The 20,279-nt window shown below is 38.0% G+C and overlaps 2 protein-coding genes across 2 annotated transcripts; both read right to left on the bottom strand.

The window, feature by feature from the left end:
- Positions 1–1,420: 1,420 nt before the first annotated feature.
- On the bottom strand, positions 1,421–3,582 carry LOC101301228 (putative pentatricopeptide repeat-containing protein At4g17915-like). Its single transcript, XM_004305402.1, has 2 exons — positions 1,902–3,582; positions 1,421–1,733 (listed from the first exon to the last, which is right to left on the bottom strand). The coding sequence occupies exon 1, from the start codon at positions 3,580–3,582 to the stop codon at positions 2,212–2,214; it is 1,371 nt and encodes a 456-aa protein (XP_004305450.1). The 3' UTR covers positions 1,421–1,733; positions 1,902–2,211.
- Positions 3,583–4,865: 1,283 nt separating this feature from the next.
- On the bottom strand, positions 4,866–6,848 carry LOC101312554. The gene is made up of 3 exons (XM_004303150.1): positions 6,151–6,848; positions 5,246–5,683; positions 4,866–5,060 (listed from the first exon to the last, which is right to left on the bottom strand). Exons 1-3 carry the CDS (start codon positions 6,586–6,588, stop codon positions 4,866–4,868), a joined length of 1,071 nt encoding a protein of 356 aa, XP_004303198.1. The 5' UTR covers positions 6,589–6,848.
- Between the last annotated feature and the right edge of the window lie 13,431 nt (positions 6,849–20,279).

The following is a 20,279-nucleotide window of genomic DNA, read 5'->3' as shown; positions in this document are numbered from 1 at the left end:
ACCATTTATGTTTCGTATCTATGCACCAACTGTAGATGTGTCATATATCCAAGAAAAAATGGAGAAGTCATCTCAAAGTGGTTATGCGATGGCATCATAACATGAGTTGAGCCATGAAAATCATGTGCGCTATCTGGACTTAATATAGCAAAAATGTTATAACAGCTCAAACAAGTAAAGAGTTCAGCAAACTATAACAGATCAACAGCATAAAAGTTCAAATGAAGTGAACTTTCAACCTTATCGCTGCAACATAAGGTGATTTATAATGATGCTATTATGTACATCTGTCCAAATTCCAGAATGACATCAAGTGATCAAAGTCATCGATTACATAGAAGAAATGAGTGTGGAAATGAAATAGAAAACCTTAGACACAAATTATGGTCTAGGTTTTGTAGGAATGGCTACAGAAATAAACATGTTTGGATGTTATGATGCGTGAAACGCTGTTTGACAGTAGAAGGTTCCAGTTGAAAACAGATTCACAAACTAAAATGAAACTTGAACCGCAGATGCTTGATTCAAATTAGTGTCTAAGTGTTCATCACACGGCAAGCTCAGGTCTTGATTCATGTTAGTGCCTGTGTATGCATAATATAGCAAGCTCAGGAAGACATACAACAAGATAGACAACTTTTTACTTTGGTATTGTTGAACAGAACCTCAAGTGGAGACCGGGCTACCAAGAGTTGGCTGAAACTTATTAAATGAAACTCACAATTCAAATCCTTGCTCCCTATAGCAACAGAAATCCCCAGATTGACACTGCACAGCTTGCAGAACATTTTATAATTTATATTTCAAAAATATAAAACAGATAATTGCCAAAAGGGAACCTGAAAAGATATAGATCGGCAAAAGTACCTAAATACCTCATGATTATTACAGCAGTCCTCTACTAAAGCCAGCCTATGACCCCAGCTTCTAAATGTTCATTAACAAGGTTCATGCTCAACAGAAAAGAACCCCAGTATCATATTGTCATCAAATCAGATCCATTCTACCTAACTTAGATCCATTCTGTCAGTTAAAATTTTGATTCATCAAATCAGCTTGGTAACATACAAGATCACATATGACAACCACACCATCTACTTAACAGGACCATCTGTGCTTAGAACCAAGATATCATACATCTATTATTTATTTCAACTTCTATGACATCCTGTTTTAATCTAACTTCTTCTTTTTTCTTTTTGAACTGCTTACACACTGATACAAGGAAATAAATTTTTGAAGTTAACATTCCATTATTGGCAAAGATTAAGAAGTTCACATAAGATATCCTGGTAGAGAATAGAAAGAGATGGGAGGAAAAATAATTATAAATAAAGTAACAGTGAGCATGTTTGGACGACTCTAAAAGTACTTTGCTCCTGAAAATACGTTAGTTCAGTTAAGGATAAGAAGCAGAATAAAAATTAAGGAATAGCCAGTGACTTCAAATTATTATATTTATAAAACATAAACAAGTTTGTCCTTATTCTAGGAACTGGAGTTATCTTCTTTATCTCTTTTAGGAATCAAAACAAATTTTAAAAAAGGACTCAGAACCTTTAATTCCTCTCTGGTCTGGTGCAGCAATAAAATGAAAATAAGAAACGATTTATCAAGATTTCAGTTACTCACATAAAAAGAAGAATTCAATACACATGTTTCCCTCTCTGGGTTAGAGTTCTCAGTTTTATCTGAAGTTCCATACTGACTCTGAACAATCCAAACCAGCATCCCTGGAAAAAGTGAAGCATAGAATTAAAAATTTATTCCTCAAACAGATGAGAAAGCAGAATAGATACAATAATGCAGATGTTATTGCAGTAATTCACCAAGAGCATTGGTTCATATTAAATGAAGATAAAATCTACTGAGTATCCATTTGAGTAAGATAAGACACTCACCACTATGCCCTGAAGAAACATGGCGTCAAATGACTTTCCCAGTATTACATGTTATGGGTTGTTCACTAAAAGCAGTGTCTTAAAGTTGCACAATCCAGCAGGACCAGCAGACTAGATGCAAAGCATTACAGGTTAGTAAATCCATCTCGCATTCAGATTCAACAGCACTCTTTACCATTTATAAGACATGCTGTAGAGAGAGCTTGACAACCCAAATCATCAGATGTTTACTCAATAACTAGAGTGGGGGCAGTGGTTCACATCATTCTTCAGGGTATGTCATTTCCAGCAGCAAAACCACACAAAATTGTTAACGTAACAGCCGAGCCAATTGAATTTTTGATCGAAGCTTTCTTGCTTCATTTGTAAACCCTATACTACGAAGACCATTAAGGAGTGCTCGCCTGGTAGAGTAGAGTAATAACATTCCATCTCTTAAACATTTCATCATAACCTTAGATGCACAAAGGAACCTTCCAGCCTTGCAAAGATTGAACACCAAGGAGTCATAGGTAAAAGAATCCCTAGTCTCCATTAAATTGTACAATTCCATTGCACGATCGATTTCACCAGCTTTACCCAAGCCATCAATCAGACAATTTAAGGCAACCACGTTATCATGGAATCCCATCATATTCATATAATGTAAATGTTTTAGAGCACCAGCTATATTTCCCGCCTTACACAATCCATCAATCATGATTGTATGAGTATACTTATCACACGAAAGGCCCCGATTCTCTATTTCATCCATCAACTTATAGGCAGCTTCAAACTTACCATCTTTACAAAGTGTATTAAGTAAGTTGTTATAAGACACCAAGTCCATTTCAATGCCACTATCCATTAATTGTTCCATGAAAAGATTTGCTCCTTCCATCCTTCCAGTCTTAAGTAAGGCAGCAATGACAGTGCAGTATGCAAAGCCATCAAATGTATACCCTTTACTCTTCATCTCTGACATAATCTCAAGCCCGTGGTCGTATTGCTTAGACCTAAAGCAGCTCTTCAAAACTGTAGTGTAGGTTATGGCATCTGGCACATGACCTGATTCTACAAGGTCCTGTAGAATTTTCCTCGCTTGCCGCACTCTACGTGCCTTGCATAGCCCACTGATAATAATATTGTACGTCACTAGCGTGGGAGCAAATCCGTGACGTTGTAAATTCCTAAATAACATAAGAGCATGATCAGTGTACCCATTTTTACAAAGGCCATTAATCATTATGTTATATGTAGCTGCATGAGGAGTGAGGTCGCTAAGTAAAATATCCTGGAAGACTCGGTTGGCTTCATCAGGTTTCCCTAACTTAAAGAAACAATGCATCAAAATATTGTAACTCCACACATCAGGATGTATACCTTCTTGCAACATTTCATCAAACAAATCCAGGCACCGAGACAATAACCGATTCCTGGTGGCCCCGGATATCAAAGAATTGAAAGTACAAACATCTGGACTTATCCCAGCTTCTTTCATTCTATGGACAACCGAATAAGCAGCATCAATGTCGACAAACTGACAATAGGCATGAAGCAAAGTATTGTAAGTGTGTCTATTCGGAACCACCCCTAATCTTATACCATCAATAATAACGGCTTCGGCTCTCCCCAAAAGCCGGGCTTTACAGAATGATGATATGCATATGTTCAACAGCCTAGTAGATAATCCACAAACCATCATTTACATCACACATAATGACTTGCTAACAGAAACCACAACCTGTAAAATATTTTAAAAACACAACTATTAAACCATGAATCTCTCGTTCAATACGTAATCAAATCTTGGACAAACAGTAATAGCAAAATAGGCATTGGAGATATGTATTGGGCTTAATATGTGTAATGGGTAAGAAAGCATACCCGGAATTGGAGGCGAGATTTCAAAGACAGGGGAGAGGTGCTGTTGTGGGCATTCTCTCTGTGCCGCTGCCTTATAAGTGTGTGAGAATGAGAGGGTGTAAAATTAGGCATTCGAAAGGCTATTGGGTCATCCGGGTCGGACGAAACAATGGGGGATTTCAACGCACAGAAAGAAGCGGGGGAAGAGAACCATCTAAGAAGCAATTGGTTAAGAGTAACGCTTACGGCCTTACCAGCCAGAACTGCAGAAGAAGTGTAAGAGGTGTGGTTGGGAAGACGAGTTTCAAGCAATATGAGCCATCGGATGTAAATGTATGTACACGTGGTGTGTTTCGATTAAATTAGGTTAATCGATTTTTATTTGTCAAAAAACAAAGACATTAGGTTAGTCGGTATTGTTTGGTGGGGCGGAGTGAGTTACCATCAGGACCGGGAACAATTTTAGTATGATCATTTTTTAAGAAATGTTTTTTACAAGTTGAAGTTCAAACATAGATCTCCCATTACCAGCAGGATCCCTATAACGTTCGCCTCACTTCCAGCCTAGCATGCTTCAATATCACTAGACCAACTTTTAATTTGGTATCCTATTTTTACCTGCTTTTGGAAACAGTAGCATGACTCCCAGTTTCAATACGTGTTCTTAATCATATATTCTTATACTCGCAGTGGCAAGCAATCGCAGCCAAGCTCAGCCAAAGAAATCGAGGACAACACCAAAGAGCTGGTTCAGATCACAAATGTAATACACTTTTCTTCTGGCTACCTACTTTTGTAACAAACAAATACACGATACTGGTTAAAAGTTAGAACACCATCTTTTGGAAAATGTAAATACAAATATACAATGTTTGGCTGAGAATTAAAACCCAAACCCGCAGCATCAAACTTTTTGTTCTAAGCTAGTTGTTTCGTCCCCGGCCAATAAATGATTTTCCATGTTTCCTGTAATTAGTATTTTTACCAAGATTCTATATATTTAAGATTGTGATTTGCATCAATCGAATGCTGTATGATCTACAGATATTATTTTTTTGAATTGATAATCTACAGATATTTATAATTAACAAGAAGAACTCAATTTGTAAGATAGATATACTACAAGTTATCGTGCTCAATGACCTGTGCTCCTCTCCATTCCTCACCAGGTTTCACAACCACAGGTACTAACATGGAAGCAGGGCCAGTGCATATGAAATACTCATTACCATATTTCTCAGACAAAGAACCAGGGCTGGATAAGTAGATGTCCTCAAATCCCATCCTTATCACCCTGAAGAAGAGCTCTCGTCCCTGAAGTTAATGGCCAAGGAATAAGTTGGCAATAATGTAAACAACTTAAAGAGTAACATTAGTATATTACTGATCAAGTTCAACCAAAATTCATGTGCAGAGTTCACAGAAGTAAAACATGAATGGTTTTGTTAGGAAACAAGTTGTTCTATCAACTAATTCAATAAGAAACGGGATTTGGTTACCTGATCAAGTGTCTCATATTTTGAAGGAGGAGTGTTGTAAATGGGCTTCAGTCTCTCTTTAGGAGGCGCAGCATAAACTCTGCTAAGCTTGTTTTTCAAAATGGTGTAAGGTACATCTTGTTGAGTCCAAGAACCTGGTTTTTCTTCAGGCTCAGAAGAGAACCACCCAGGAGATGGATCAGCTTTCAGTGCTTCATTCGGTGACAAAATCTCGAAAGGAGAAGATAGGGGAGGCTGTACAGTGTAACTGCAGCCCTTGAGACCTTGGATTGCTGCTCCACTTCGTCTCTTAAATTTGAAATGGCTGAGTATAGCACTTGTTAGGGTCACATCCTTTCTGCCTTTGTTCTTCACTTTAACTGCTGTTGCAATGCTTACTGGGTATAGTGTGACAACATATGTTATATCAAGACTTCCACTAGTGCTGCTTAATTCAACCTGCAAGCACCAAATGAACTGAGAACAAAAAAGAAAGGAAACCACCTAGCCCTCAAATTCATAAGACAGTTTGGTTATCATCATGAATTCATGATCATTCCAGTGTGCGTCAAATATCTTCTCTTAGGATCACAATTAGATTACTACCTGGTTTTTCGATGAATGAATTTCTTGCAAGTTCATAAAAGGGGACAATACATAGCATTACATTATAATGCAGGATGTCTCCACTCAATAGAGCTAGCAGAATTGTCAAAAGGACCAAGACATAGTTCTAGAAAAATATAAGAATTTGAAAGAAAAGCATACAAATTTGGTAGTGAGAATTGTACTTGGCTGTTGTGCTTTGTACAAAGCCAAGATACTATTTGACGACTAGGATTTAGGAAAGCTTTCCATATCTATGTATTGTTGTAGTTTCAAATGTGTGGATGCTGAAGAGTAAAGAATATGAGGTTATATAATACCTGCACAGCATCAATGGAATCCGAATCAACATCTTTCACTGTCCATTCAGAAGTGGATACAAGTGACCCTTTAGAACCTGCTTGTGATACATCATTCAAGACCAAACCAATACCCCCCTTGGCTTTGTTAGGCTCAGTTCCTTTACCTGGAATTGTGTAAAGAACCTCTTCAAAGCCATCTTCTTTCCAATACACCTTTGGCTTATACGAAGTCACATGAGCATTGGGTATCTGAAGCTTTAATGAACTGCCATTTCTGACTGTGAGCTCAACAAATGGAGTGTTGTCATACTCCACGAAGTTGATACCTTTTCTGCCAAATCTGTCAGTAAGGCTCTCTGGCACGGTAATAGTCGTCGGAGAAGAAGTTAATGGTGAAGCAGCTCTTACCATCATCATCTTTGAGTTGGTAACAGAGAAGGAAAGAAGAGAAGCCATAAGGAAGAATGAGGAAGCTTTTAACAGCTTCCACACACTGGTCACTAGTTTGCTAGGCTCATCCTTATGTTTCCCCAACTGTTTTGTTTGTTTATAGGCTTTGGACTTATATATGCCACCCCAGTGAGGTTTATAACAGCAATGGATTTTCACTGATAATGTCTGAGCCAAAAAACAAAATATCTCTTTTCACTGTTCAGTCTTAGCTAAACTGGTGTAGAAACTGAACAGTAAAATCAAATTGTTCATCTTCCTGTTACATATAACAAGCTTGTAAAAGTTAAAAACTCCTTTGGTACACAAGTAGTCTTGCATTCTTGGCATCTTAAATTTAGTGAATAATGCAATTAAGGTGGCTGATGAGATTAACAGTACATTCTCAGTCAACCTCCATGACCTTTCTAACTAAACCTATAAACGTAAGCCAATAGCGAATAAAATCACATGAACTTCCCCTCGGTCAACGCATTATGTCCATTTTGATACCAAGCCACACCACTTTGGAGTGTTGGATGTCCTTAAACTTGAAGTTACTTGGAGGGTGTTCATGACTCATGAACACTATTTTTGAGTCCGTTGTAAGAGCAAGTAATTGTAAAGAGTTTCAGTCCCTCATCATTCGATCCGGCTCAATACACAAGAATGATCCCTGGTTCTGCATATATGAAGGGGTTACCACAACAATCTTGTGCTGTGAAAGTATCTGATATTGCAAGGATGTCTTCCTATTTGAATCACATGAGCCGCGGTTTAAATACAAATTGCCATTAACGCTACTAAAGCTTGTAATGTAGAGAGAGCCAAGTCTTGCATTCTGGTGCAGCTACATAGCATAAAATCGAAAAGGGGGAATAGTTTTCAAATGGATACCCGAGTAAATAGGCGGAAGCACCTCCAATCACTATGACAGAAGCACCTGTTTCATCTTTGTTTCCGTGTTATTGGTCCATGTAAATGCAGGACCTTGAAATTCCATGTCAATCACAGCATTTCTATCCACCCATTTCTTCTAACCACAAAATATATCTACCAGCCAAAGGTTCACCATATTTTTATCAGCAGGAGTAACTCGTTGAAGTCCCCAACAAGAATCCAAGGAAAATGAAGTGAAACTCAAATAGTATCAAGAAATCCCATAGAAATTTAATGGATTACAGGGGCTAGCATACACAACAGTGAATAACCAAAGCTGATCGCCAGCATTGCAAAGTTTATCTGTGTGGACACCAAAGGATCCTAACACCGCCTCAATGAGTTCTTTGTTGACACCTCAAGCTGGGCAAAAACTTGTGGTAACAACTGTATTAACAATCTGAGCAGTCAACCACTTGTTTGTTGCAACCTCAAGTTGGGCAAAATCACTTGAGACCAACATGTTTGCATAATGCTTTGAATCTCAGGGGCAAACCTTTTTTAAAGACAAATTGAAACTAATCTTTTCAGCACACTGCTTTAGAATGACAAATTCTCTCAAGTCAGAGTAGAAGTAATCAATTCATTCAGTTGGTAGCCTTCCCACAATTGTGATTTTGTAGCAATCAGAAAATGTGCAACTGATTGAAAAAGGAATCCCTCAAACTCCGTATGGACAGCTTGAAACACAATACAAAATGGTTCACTAACCTTAAGAAAGGAAGGGGCACCAATATTTCAATTGTGATTTCATGCATATTACTAGACTTTTAATCATACAAGCAGAGAACCAAAGCCTCTACTCTAAAATTCTAAATTGATAATCAAATGGCAAACCATTGAATATCTTAAATCCACCATACGACACCCACCACCACAAGTATATCTGAAATTACAATTTACTTGGTCTATCCAATAAAGTGAATGCAGCGACTGCGGCATACTCAAGAGCAAAGAACTGTAACAAAAAATTAAAGAAGAAGACTGAAAATTATATCTCATAGGAAAAATAGATACGGCCAAATGAAGCCTAGTGATTCAAATACATAAATGAAGAAGAATTATATGATACAAATCTTTGCAAGTCTGGTCATCAATTACCCTTGAAATTATGTTATTTATCCACCTATGTAATCTTCTCTTCACTATGTCATTCATCAATGTAAATGCAGGACCTTGAAATTCCATATCAATCACAGACCAACAACAACCTTTTCAAATTTGAGAAATTCAATATCGCCAGCATCAAGGGATGGAAATGACCAAGGAATGCTTCCATCACTTAAATTTTAAGAGACAATATCAGCAAGGAATTCAATAGTAATACGCTTCATATAGAATATTCATCGAACCAATTTCCAACAGAATCAAATAATCCCTCAATGTCACACTATCTTTTTCCTGACTAAAGTGGTGAACAAGATAAATAGGGTATGCCTATCACCATTTTGTGACAATTTATCCTTAGACTTTTGCCTCCAAAAGAGATTTTCTTTCTCTCTTCCTACTCTTTAGCACACTCAGCATCAAGCTTGATGAGAAAAGAATTCTCATATCCATCTCTACATTTATTTTGATTTCATTGATTCTAGCAAGGAGTCTTAAGTTTGTGAAGCCAGGACTCACAAAAAGCAGTTGAATGAATCATGAGATGTGCCAAACGAGTGTAAAGGTTGAAGGCTTTACATACCAGTGCAGATAATTGAAACTTGCTCTACAGAGCAGAAGAGAGAGGGCAAAGCTAGGGGAGGAAATACATTCACCAGGGTAAAAGCCTTGGCATGCCAACAATTCACTTCAAGACTAACCTAGGAGTTAGTACCAACATTCTAGTCTTCTGTGCACTCTTAGGAGTAAACAAACTCAGCAAACAGTTGGTATATGATGTGAAACCACGATAATACTAGTCTGACTTACTGTAATAAAAGTGAATCCACCATAAGACTTACCGATTCACTTGCCTTTTCTTGCAAGTACAATGGAAGATCTCTTTTAACACCCCTCTTCAATTAGTAACCAATCTGAACAACATCTCATAGATAGAATATCCAGCTAAAGCCAACGAAATATAGAATCACGTACATAGAATGATCATGACTTTCTTCTGCGAAAACTTTTTTGGTTTTGTAGCCAAGCTAACCAACTGATCAATATATTCTCCACCAGACTCCCTTGCACCAATTCAATGAAATGCCAGAAAACTCATTTAATTCTTTAATACAAGTCACATGTCGTTGGCATATTATCTATTCCGAAGCCACGTATCCCAACGGATCAAAACACTGGCTCAATGAGCCGTTTGTTGACACCTCAAGCTGGGCAAAATCACTTGAGTGGCAACAATCTGATTAACATAAACCTATGAGGCAACAATCTTATTAACATAAACTGACAAGGCAACAATCTATAATCTGACAAGGCAGCGATCTGATTAACATAAACCAACGAGGCAACAATCTTAGTAACATAAACCGACAATGCAACAATCTATAATCCGACAAGGCAAAATTCTTATTAGTATAAACCAACAAGGCAACAATCTTATTAACGTAAACCAACAAAGCAACAATCTGAGCAGTGAATAACTTGTTTGTTGGAACCTCAAGTTGGGCAAAAATCACTTGAGACCAACAAACATGTTTGAAGAATATGTTTTAAATCTCATGGGCAACCTTTTCGAGGGGGCAATTGGGACTACTCTTGTCAACTAACTGCTTTTGATTCAATTCTTTCAAGTCAGGGTTTTCTAGGAGATCAACTGGCAGCCTTACCATAATCAGAAGATTATGTTCATGAAAAAAACCTCAAATTCCGGCAGGGACAGCATGAAACAGAAATCAAAAATGGTTCCTCAACCCCAAGAAAAGAGAGAGAGCACCAGTGATTGAATTGTAAAGTCATTCATTAGTTTACCTCTGTAAATTGAAGCATAGACAAATCGAAGGCTCTAATCCAGATCCGAAAACACCACATCGTATATAATCTGAAATTGAATTGAAGCAAAAAACTGTATTAAAACCCTAGATAGATATGAATTCAAAAAGAATAAAAAAATGATGAAAATGATTGAAACCGAATCTAAAGTACTGAACAATAGAGAAAAGAAAGGATGAATTTACCTCCTGGTAGTGAAGCGAAGCGAAGCTAAACCCATCTCTCTCTCTCTCTCTCTCTCTCTCTCTCTCTCTCTCTCTCTCTCTCTCTCTCAAGAAGCGTTGCCTCCTCGACAACAAAGCTGCCGACGCGACGAGGACGGCAACGCCTCCACGAAACGAGTTTGGCGTCTTCTTCAACTATTTTTTCTGTGCATCAGATATGATTTCAACACTAACGCCTCACCAACGACGAGACATGGTTGGGGGTCTTCTTCAATTACTTTGTTTTTTTTTATCTGATTCAATTGCATTTTGTTCATGTTTGGTGGGAATCGATGATGGTCAGCTTCATCTTTGTTTGGGTTAGGGATCGGGCGACGTCGAGATCTTCGCTGTAGTGGCCTACGACCTTGAAGGATTTAGAACGCGACTGGGCATGTTAATGCTCGTGAAAATTTTCAATTTTGGAGGTTTTGGTTGATTGGCAGGAGATTCCATGAGTGAATAGAACAAGAATGAGGTTTATGGTTGATATATGCAGTAGTAGGCTAGTAACAGTAATTCCATAGATGATTTAATGGTAGATATATAAAGCAGTAGCAACAACTCTACAGGTGATTCCATGGTTGACATATACAGTAGCAGCAGTAATAGTGAATATATATATATAGTAATTCCATGGTTGATATATGTATAGACAATATAGTAGTAGCAGAGAAAAATGAAAATAGTTGGCAGTAGCAGAAAGTAAAAACAAAAGCCAGTAGCATAATGTATGTAAACAGTCGATAGTATAGCAGCTTATTCGGTAGGCAGTAGCAGAACGTTTGTAAACTGCTTACAGTACAGGGGCAGTAGCAGAAAAGTAAAAACAGGGGCCAGTAGCATAACGTTTGTAAACAGTCGACAGTAGCAACTTCTTCAGTTCGCAGTAGCAGAAGTTTGTAAACTGCCGACAGTAGCAGCACATTTAGTTTGAAGGGCACAATTGTAAATGCGTATTGCCACATGGCAACAATATAACAATTTGTCATTATTTGTAAAAGTTTGTCCTTATTTGTTTACTAATATGTTTAATTGACCTTTTTGTTAATTGATATTTGGTTAGTAACTAATATGTAGTTTACTATTTTTTTTTCTTACAGAAGAGGCCTAGAAGGCTTGAACAAAAAGAAAAAAAAGAAATGAACCCTAAGGCCTTGTTCTGACACTCCCAGCTCTTGCAAGATCGCAAAGATCATCAGTGAAGGCACTAGCAGCATGAGGTGGAGGGGCATCAAAACTCACTGTTTCTGCATAATCCCGGAGGACCATGTAGAATCACGGTGGAACATGAACATGAACAATAAACATCATGGGCAAGAGACAAGGACGTATAGTGGTTCACCATGCCATCGGAGGGCATGGCTACGTCCACTTTACAATCTACTATCATGGCCAATAGGCCTTTGGGATCGGGAGAGAGAGAGAGATTTAATCCACTAGCCAGAGAGAGCTTTCTACATATAGGAAGCCTTCTTTTTATAGCCCTTTGAAATCGGGAGAGAGAGATTCAGTCCACTAGCCAAAGAGAGCTTTCTACATATGGGAAGCCTTTCTTTTATAGCTAAAGAAGGTTTCCTTCTTTTACATATTTCCAATGTGGGACTAAGTACTACACATATATCTTATCATTGTGCCTTCTTGTGGAGCATGGAGAAGCACATTCCTCACGTGGCACGGATAATCTTTCACCATGGCGAGGTAGCTTGGATGTCGGTCTACAAGTTTCATGACTAGTCTATGGGCAGGGAAGGTAGTTTATCAACTACCGACTACACTCACAATGCCATAATCACGGCTGAGGCTCCCCTTAGCAAGAGCATCAGCAATACAGTTGCATTCTCTGAAAATATGCCGAATCTGGACTTCATCAAATCCATTTATCAAATGTCTACAACTGTTGATAATGTTATCTAAGGGATGAGATATAGGGCAAACTTCAATCAGTAACTTGGCAACGATAGCTAAGTTGGATTCTCCTTCAAGCTTTCTAGTATTTAAGTTGGAAGCAAGTTTTAACCCAGAGAGCATTCTCTTGGCTTCATCATTGATAACTTGTCCAACCCCTAAGTTCATACTTAAACCAGACAACCAATCTCCATTGTGATCTCTAATGATCCCACCAGCTCCAATAAAATCACATTGGTTCGATCTAGTAGCCATCTACATTGGTTTCATTAATCTAGTTGGAGGTTTCAACCAAGAAAGGATACTTAGACAATAATTATTTAGCTTGGAGAGAGGAGCTTGAGCATTTGTCCATTCATTTGCAGCATTTAAGATGAGTTGGGCAGCATTGGTAGGTATCTGGAAATTATCCTAAAAAATAAACTTCTTTCTCCACTTCCATAAATACTAGCAAGTGAAAACATAGATACTGCACCATCTTAAATTCTCAGTATACAAAACAAAGCAATGAAAATTCAACAAGCCATCTAGGCCAATCCAATTGAAAAGCATTTCTGATAGTGGTAGGGCCAACTAAGAGATTCCTAGATGGTTATGGGTTTAGGGCAGTCCCTATTAGCAGTGTAACCCAAAATTTGCATATCAGCTCCACAACTATCAAATCCGGGAGGAACACAGAGAATTTTATGAATAATATCTTGAGGTAAGCATAGAGCAAGTAAATTCATATTCCAGCCATTTTTATCTGAAAAAGAGCAAACTAGAGTATTCAAATCAATATGTGAATTAGGCAGGGTTACATTAAAGAGCGGGAGCTTACCAAGCCATATATCAGTCCAGAATTTCATAGTTCTTCCATCTCCAACCATCTAGACAAGGCCATCAGAATTTCATAATTCTATCCATGAGCCACACATCTCCACGTGCAAGAGCTTTTAGAGGGGGTTTCAGTAATGGAAAATTAACAAGATACTTCTCTCTGTAAATGGAGCTCCAAAGGTCAGTATCACCTTGAAAGATCCTCCACTAGCTTTGGCAAGAATGGCCTGGTTCATGTCTGCAGTTCTTTTAATCCCCAAGTTACTGAGATATTTTGGTATGCAGACATTGTCCCAATTGACATGATGAACTCTCTTTTTTCCTATAGTATCACCCTAGAGAAAATCATTGTTTAGTTTATCCAATTTATAACTGAGATCCATTGTTAATTTAACTTTTTAATAAAAGTCAAATGTCATTGGCATCTCTATCTGTTCAGAAGCCACGAATCCCAAAAGATCAAAACATTGGCTCAATGAGCTCTTTTTTGACACCTCAAACCGGGAAAAATAACTTGAGTGGCAACAATCTAATTAAGATAAACCGACAAGGCAACAATCTGATTGACATAGACAGACAAGGCAACAATCCAATTAACATAATCCGATAAGGCAACAATTCAATTAACATAAGCTGACGATGCAACAATCTTATCAACATAAACCGACAAGGTAACAATCTATAATCCGACAAGGCAACAATCTGATTAACATAAACCGACAATACATCAATCTTTGATCCGACAAGGCAACAATCTGATTAACATAAATCAACGAGGCAACAATCTGATTAACATAAACTAACGAGGCAACAATCTTATTAACGTAAACCCCAAGGCAACAATCTGATGGAACAGTGAATAACTTGTTTATTGGAACCTCAAGTTTGGCAAAAATCACTTGAGACCAACAAACATGTTTGAAAGGTATGTTTTAAATCTCATGGGCAATCATTTCGATCGAGCAATTGGGACTGCTTTCGAATCAAAAATTCACTCAAGTCAGAAAAATATGTTCACCGAAAAAGAAAAACTCAGATTCCGGCCGGGACAGTACGAAACAGAAATCAAAAATGCTTCCTCAACCCCGAGAAAAAGAGGAGCACCAGTAATTGAAAGTCGTTCACCGTTTTACCTCAGTAAGTTGAAGCAGAGGCAAACCGAATGCTCTAATCCAAATCCGAAACCCACCACCGCGACTATAATCTGAAATTGAATTGAAGCAAAAAAAAAAAACTGTATTAAAACCCTAGATCGAGATGATATCGAAAAGAATACAAAATTGATGGAGACAATTGAAACGGGATCGAAAGTAATTGAGGCATAGAGAAAAGAAAGGACGATTATATTTTGTGGTGGTGAACCGAAGCGGAGGTAAACCCATCTCTCTCTCTCTATCTCCCTCTATATCTTTCTGGACCAAAAGAGAAGAGAGAGAAAGAGGAACCCAAACTTGAGAGAAATTCAAAATTGAATATGTAATAGAGATAGAGAGAGCGAGGAGCCCAAATCTTGAATATATTTCAAACACTAACGGCTCCTTGACCGACCCTATACTGTGTCAACTGGTTTCTTCGTTTTATTGAATTTTCCTTTTGGCAACTCTGTTGAAAAGTCGAATTTTTTTTTTTTACATGTTTTCATAGTCTAATTTTCCTTGCTTTTTTATCAAAAAAATGCCAAATTTCTTTTCTTTTAAAAGACCTAGTGGTTTTTGTTTAGCGGGTTGTTGACACATTTGCTTAGAGCATGTCCACCCGTTGCTGAAGAAGTTAACCCAGGTCACTTCCACATAAGCAAAGTAACCCAGCTACAAAAAACCAGTTTCCACCCATAAAAATGGGTCTCCCCTCAAATCAACCCAAGTCACTTTGGGTTAAATGCTAGGTCAATGTATAGTGTATTGACCCAGCAAAGTAACCCAGGTTGATTCACTCATGTATGCGCACATGGCTTGCGTCAACCATTATCTCCCAGTTTCCTGACACGCCTTACGCAGCAATTGAAGACACCGCCCAATAGGTGTGAGAGTGGCGTTCACTTTCTTGTGGCGACGCATGAATTCGTGGAGCCCACCATTATCTCTCAACTGCATGACTGACTTACCTCTACAAATCCTAACCGTTGCTCCTATTTGAAAATGCAATCTGACAGCTCCTAAACAATGAGCCGTTGGGTTTGAATTTTTTGTTATAACCAATCAGATAATTGCAATGTTTTTGTAATTGCTATTATAAATAATTTGAAGGATCTTTTTCAAAAGGGAAGAGAATAATAAAAATGGTAACCAAAAAAATATTTAAAAATATACACTACCAGAAGAAAGGCTTTAGCTGACGAAAATAAAAAAACCAGGCCGACGAATTTTTTTTTCGTCGGCTAAAGCGAACTTTAGCCGACGAAATTTTCCTTCGTCGGCTAATTTAAAATTTTCGTCGGCTATGGTCAATTTCGTCGGCTAAATAATTTTTTTCGTCGGCTATAGTCTGTGAACTTTAGCCGACGAAATTTTCAAAAGTTTTGGCCGACGAAATTTTCAAAAGTTAAGCCAACAAAATTCTTAAACTTTAGCCGACGAAATTTAAAAGTTTAGCTGATGAAAAATATAATTTCGTCGGCTAAAGTGCCTTATATTTGCAGATTTAGACAACAACTCATCTGGAAAAAAAAAACTATACGTAGAACCTTCAAATGCAAAAAAGTCGTGAAATATGATATGACCAGAATGGTGAAATACGTCTACGGTTGAAAAATCACGGTATTCCGGTAAAGTCTCGGTGCCGATAGTTAACTTACCCTTATTATTCACTATGCTGCAGATTTGGCGTTTGGTGTCTGATTGACTATTGTGATACCTTTCTGGAAGTGTAACGGCCCTACGAGTCAAACTCATGGCTAATGCCATGATGTATAGGCCTTTTTGGCCATCCGAGTCCGTTTAGGGCTTCAAAATACAGTTTTCTTATTTTCGATTAGAGTTGACCGTTTCGATCGAGCCCTTAACGTTGTCGGATCCAGTTGAATTTTTTACCATAGACATCTTTCGTCATAATGATGATATCTGACGGTCGAATTTTGGTTTGTGAATTTTAGTCATCGGAATCACAACGTATCTACTATTTACCGTTATTCGGGTTTATGGGGAGCCCTATCGTCGGAAGGTAAATGTCTCAAAATTTTTATATGGGCAGTTGCGTCTCATCTACGTGAGAGTTTTTCACGTGGAAGGTTTGACCAAACTACATAATATAGAGGGAGATATGAGCGTTTTCGTGTGATAAGTAACGATGGATTAGGGTTGACCGTTTCGATCAAGCCCTTAACGTTGTCGGATCTAGTTGAATTTTTTACCATAGACATATTTTGTCATAATGATCATATCTGACGGTCGAATTTTGGTTTGTGAATTTTAGTTATCGGAATCACAACGTGTCTACTAATGTTGTATAACTTGTTTAGTAGGTTATACAACTTTGTAAACCAACTCTACATAGGAAGCAAAATTATCAAAAATCTCGTGAAATAAGATGTGTTCATAATGGTGAAATAAGGCTATGGTTCAAAAATCACGTAAATCGGGTAACGTCTCGGTGCCGATAGTACCGGTCAACCCTATTTACCGTTATTATTCCTTATGGGGAGCCCTATCGTCGGAAGGTAAATGTCTCAAAAATTTTATATAGGCGGTTGCGTCTCATCTACATGAGAGTTTTTCGTGTGGAAGGTTTGACCAAACTATGTAATATAGAGGGAGATACGAGCGTTTTCGTGAATTTATAGACTTTAGCCAACGAGATATTAAAAAAGTCGTCGGCTAAGGTCAAAAATTGTTTGGCGGTAAACCAAATTTGGAGGAAAATTTTCAAATGACTTTAGCCGACGGAAATATATGAAAAGTCGTCGGCTAAAGTCGAAAAAAAATTTGGCGGCAAACCAAATTTGGGAGAAAATTTTCAAAATTTTCAAAGGACTTTAGCCGACGAGCTTCATTACTTTAGCCGACGAATTTCACAGGTTTCCGTCAAAAATTTCAGAAAATTTCAAACTTCCTTTTATATTTTTAGCTCTCTCTTTAACCTACTCCCCTCAAACATCTTATCTTCTTCTTTCTCTCACCAAGAACTTCACCCAATAACTTTTTCTTTCTCTTCCCCACCGAAACAAACCCACTCCCTCTCTCTTTCCTCTCCCTCTTCTCCTCCTCCTCTTCCTCTCCTCCCTCTTCCAACTCCTTAGATCGATCTGGTTCCTCCACTCCCCGACTCACCACCTCCTCCTCTCCCCCACTTCCCTCCTCCTCCGTCCCCAGCAGAGCATCACCCCCACTCGCAAAGTTTGTCAGCAGCTACTTCGAGAAGAAGCTGCTCTTCCTCACATTCGTAAGCTGCTCTTCCTCCTCCTACTCCGCCTCCCTCGCCGCCGCAATCGCCGCCGTGTCCAACATTACCAGCCTCCCCCTCACCGCTTCCCCATTGCCTCTTAAGCAGCAGAAGCTCTCCTCCAGTCCCAAGCCCGACCCCAACAAGCCTCTTCCTCATTGCCTCGAAAATAAATAATTAATAAAAATAAATTAATATTTGTTCCCCAAAAAAAAAATATTTTAAAATTTTTTTATTATTACATACTTTAGCCGACGAATAAATGTTTCGTCGGCTAAAGTCTCAGACTATAGCCGACGAAACATTTAAGATATTCGTCGGCTAAAGTCTTGGACAATAACCGAAGACGTATTCTAGATTCGTCGGCTAAAGTGCTTGTCCTGGTAGTGATAAGAAATTTTAATATTTACATTTTCACATTCCTAAAAACCATCATACTTAAAAACGTTTTTGAAAATTCAATAAACAGTCATTGCCATGTAGCAGCAATCTCACATTTCTGACAGGTGGAAACTACTGCCTAGTCACAGTAACCCAAAGTGACCTAGATCACTTCAGAAATCTAACCCAACGGGTGAACTTGCTCTTAGACTCATGGCGTTGTGGTTGACCCGCTTTCGTGCTGCAACGGTCCATACACAAACTATCCACAATCAAAACCCTAAGCTCATTTACGTATATTTTAATTCTTAAGAAATTAGAGAATTACTTATGAAAGAGGAGGAACAAATCGTCTTAATCAATAACTACAAGCACTCCAACAATCTTGTTGCAGCATGTTCGTTGTTTATCTACAAGCACCGCCTGACTAGTTATAAAGTCAAACCCTTAAAATTGAGCAAAACCTCTGTAACCTCGCCAATCCATCATAATCAAGATCAACCATCACCATGGATTTGGAGTAAAATATGATGCTCATCACTAGGATTAATGAAATGAAAGATAAATCGCTTATTATGTCGCTCCCTGGCCACTAGACTTCGCTCCAGGATCAATTAATTTGACATTGTCTTGGACAGCAACGCTACAACTAAGCAAAAGGTCATATCCTTGATAGCCGACACTATATATGGTTTTTTATCGAGATCACTTGGTATCTTTAAACAGTGTATAGGTATGTGTCATGATGTCATATTAAAATGCTTCGTCCCCCTGCCACCAAGAACAAATTGAAATTTAAACTCCAATCATTATCGACGGATTCAAACTTGGGTCTGAGGGTCTCACACATGGACCTCTTACAACCTCGACCATCTATAATGATTAATAATGTATTTGGACAAAAGGAAATGAGAGTAAAAATAGAGACGTGATAGTAGGGAAAGGGGAGGGAGTGGAAGATGGGAGTATTAACAACTAATAAATACAGGACGTTGATGATGACTATTAGTAGAAAAGTCTAGAGAGGGAGAACTATGTAGTACTATTGTTTTCTTAAGACAATAAAAACGATAAGTACCTACATTATTGTCGGTGAGTCGTGGTCCGGTTGGTTAAGTAGCCTAACACTACCAGGACAAGCACTTTAGCCGACGAAATATTTTCGTCGGCCTGTCAGCTTAATTTGTCGGCTAAGATCTTAGCCGACGACCTTTCGTCGGCTAAGATTTCGTCGGGAAAAGGTTGTCTGTGGTGACTTTAGCCGACGACACATGTAGAAGTCGTCGGCTATAGTCCAGAGTTTAGCCGACGAAAAAAATTTCGTCGGCTATAGTCCAGACTTTAGACGACGAAAAGTTAATTAATAAAAAGTTTTTTTTAAAATAAAAAAAGTACGTGGCTACATTGATGATAACTCAAATCCTTATTTATTTTTATTTTATTTTTTTGTGAAAAGGGACGATAACATTTATTCATAACAAAATGAAATTACACACTATGGCTCAAGAAGCCATTGATTCCTTTAGGTAGAGGACCCCACCTACCTGAGAAACCTGAACTAATAGCTAACTTAGCTACTTTATGAGCCAAAGAATTAGACTCCCTAAATACATAAACAAAATGGAAACAAGGAAGCACTGATAAACATATCTTAATATCTTCCACTACATCACCAAAGTCAGACTCATCTATCTCAACCTCTTTAGAGGCTCGAACTAACTGCAAGTAGTCTAATTCTAGCAGAACCGGTGCCAAATGATGTTCAATTGCAAGTTTGCACGCCGCTCTCCCAGCTATTGCCTCCATAACAATTGGAGAAGAAATGTGTTCCATTCTGTAATAGGCTCCACCCATAATGACCAAATCAGAATCAACTCTTTATTGTTCAAGGCATCAATTCCTTCTAAAAAATAGTCTTTAGTTTTTCTTATAAAATAATTGGGTCTTTTGTTTGAATTTAATGCATTTTAGCTGCATTATTGAACATTATGATCTGTAATCGTGTTATGTATTTAATGATTTTTCTAATATGTCAACAATTTGACAAAAGAAATAGAGTCGTCATTAGAGCTTTGTTAATTTGTGGTTGTTAAATACAAGTAATTTGTAGAAATTCTTGATATATAAACCCTAGAACACGCCACTCTCTCTCTCTCT

Source organism: Fragaria vesca, linkage group LG6 (assembly GCF_000184155.1).
Source record: "Fragaria vesca subsp. vesca linkage group LG6, FraVesHawaii_1.0, whole genome shotgun sequence".
In the NCBI taxonomy this organism is placed as follows: domain Eukaryota; kingdom Viridiplantae; phylum Streptophyta; class Magnoliopsida; order Rosales; family Rosaceae; genus Fragaria; species Fragaria vesca.
This window is presented reverse-complemented; position numbering and strand designations above follow the sequence as displayed.

Excerpts from the sequence above, each read along its gene's own strand:
- LOC101301228 (XM_004305402.1), bottom strand. The coding sequence starts at position 3,582 with ATGGTTTGTGGATTATCTACTAGGCTGTTGAACATATGCATATCATCA.
- LOC101312554 (XM_004303150.1), bottom strand. The coding sequence starts at position 6,588 with ATGGCTTCTCTTCTTTCCTTCTCTGTTACCAACTCAAAGATGATGATG. Across the intron at positions 5,684-6,150 it reads ATTCCATTGATGCTGTGCAG|GTTGAATTAAGCAGCACTAG; the intron begins GTATTATATAAC and ends TGGTGCTTGCAG. Across the intron at positions 5,061-5,245 it reads AATATGAGACACTTGATCAG|GGACGAGAGCTCTTCTTCAG; the intron begins GTAACCAAATCC and ends CATTAACTTCAG.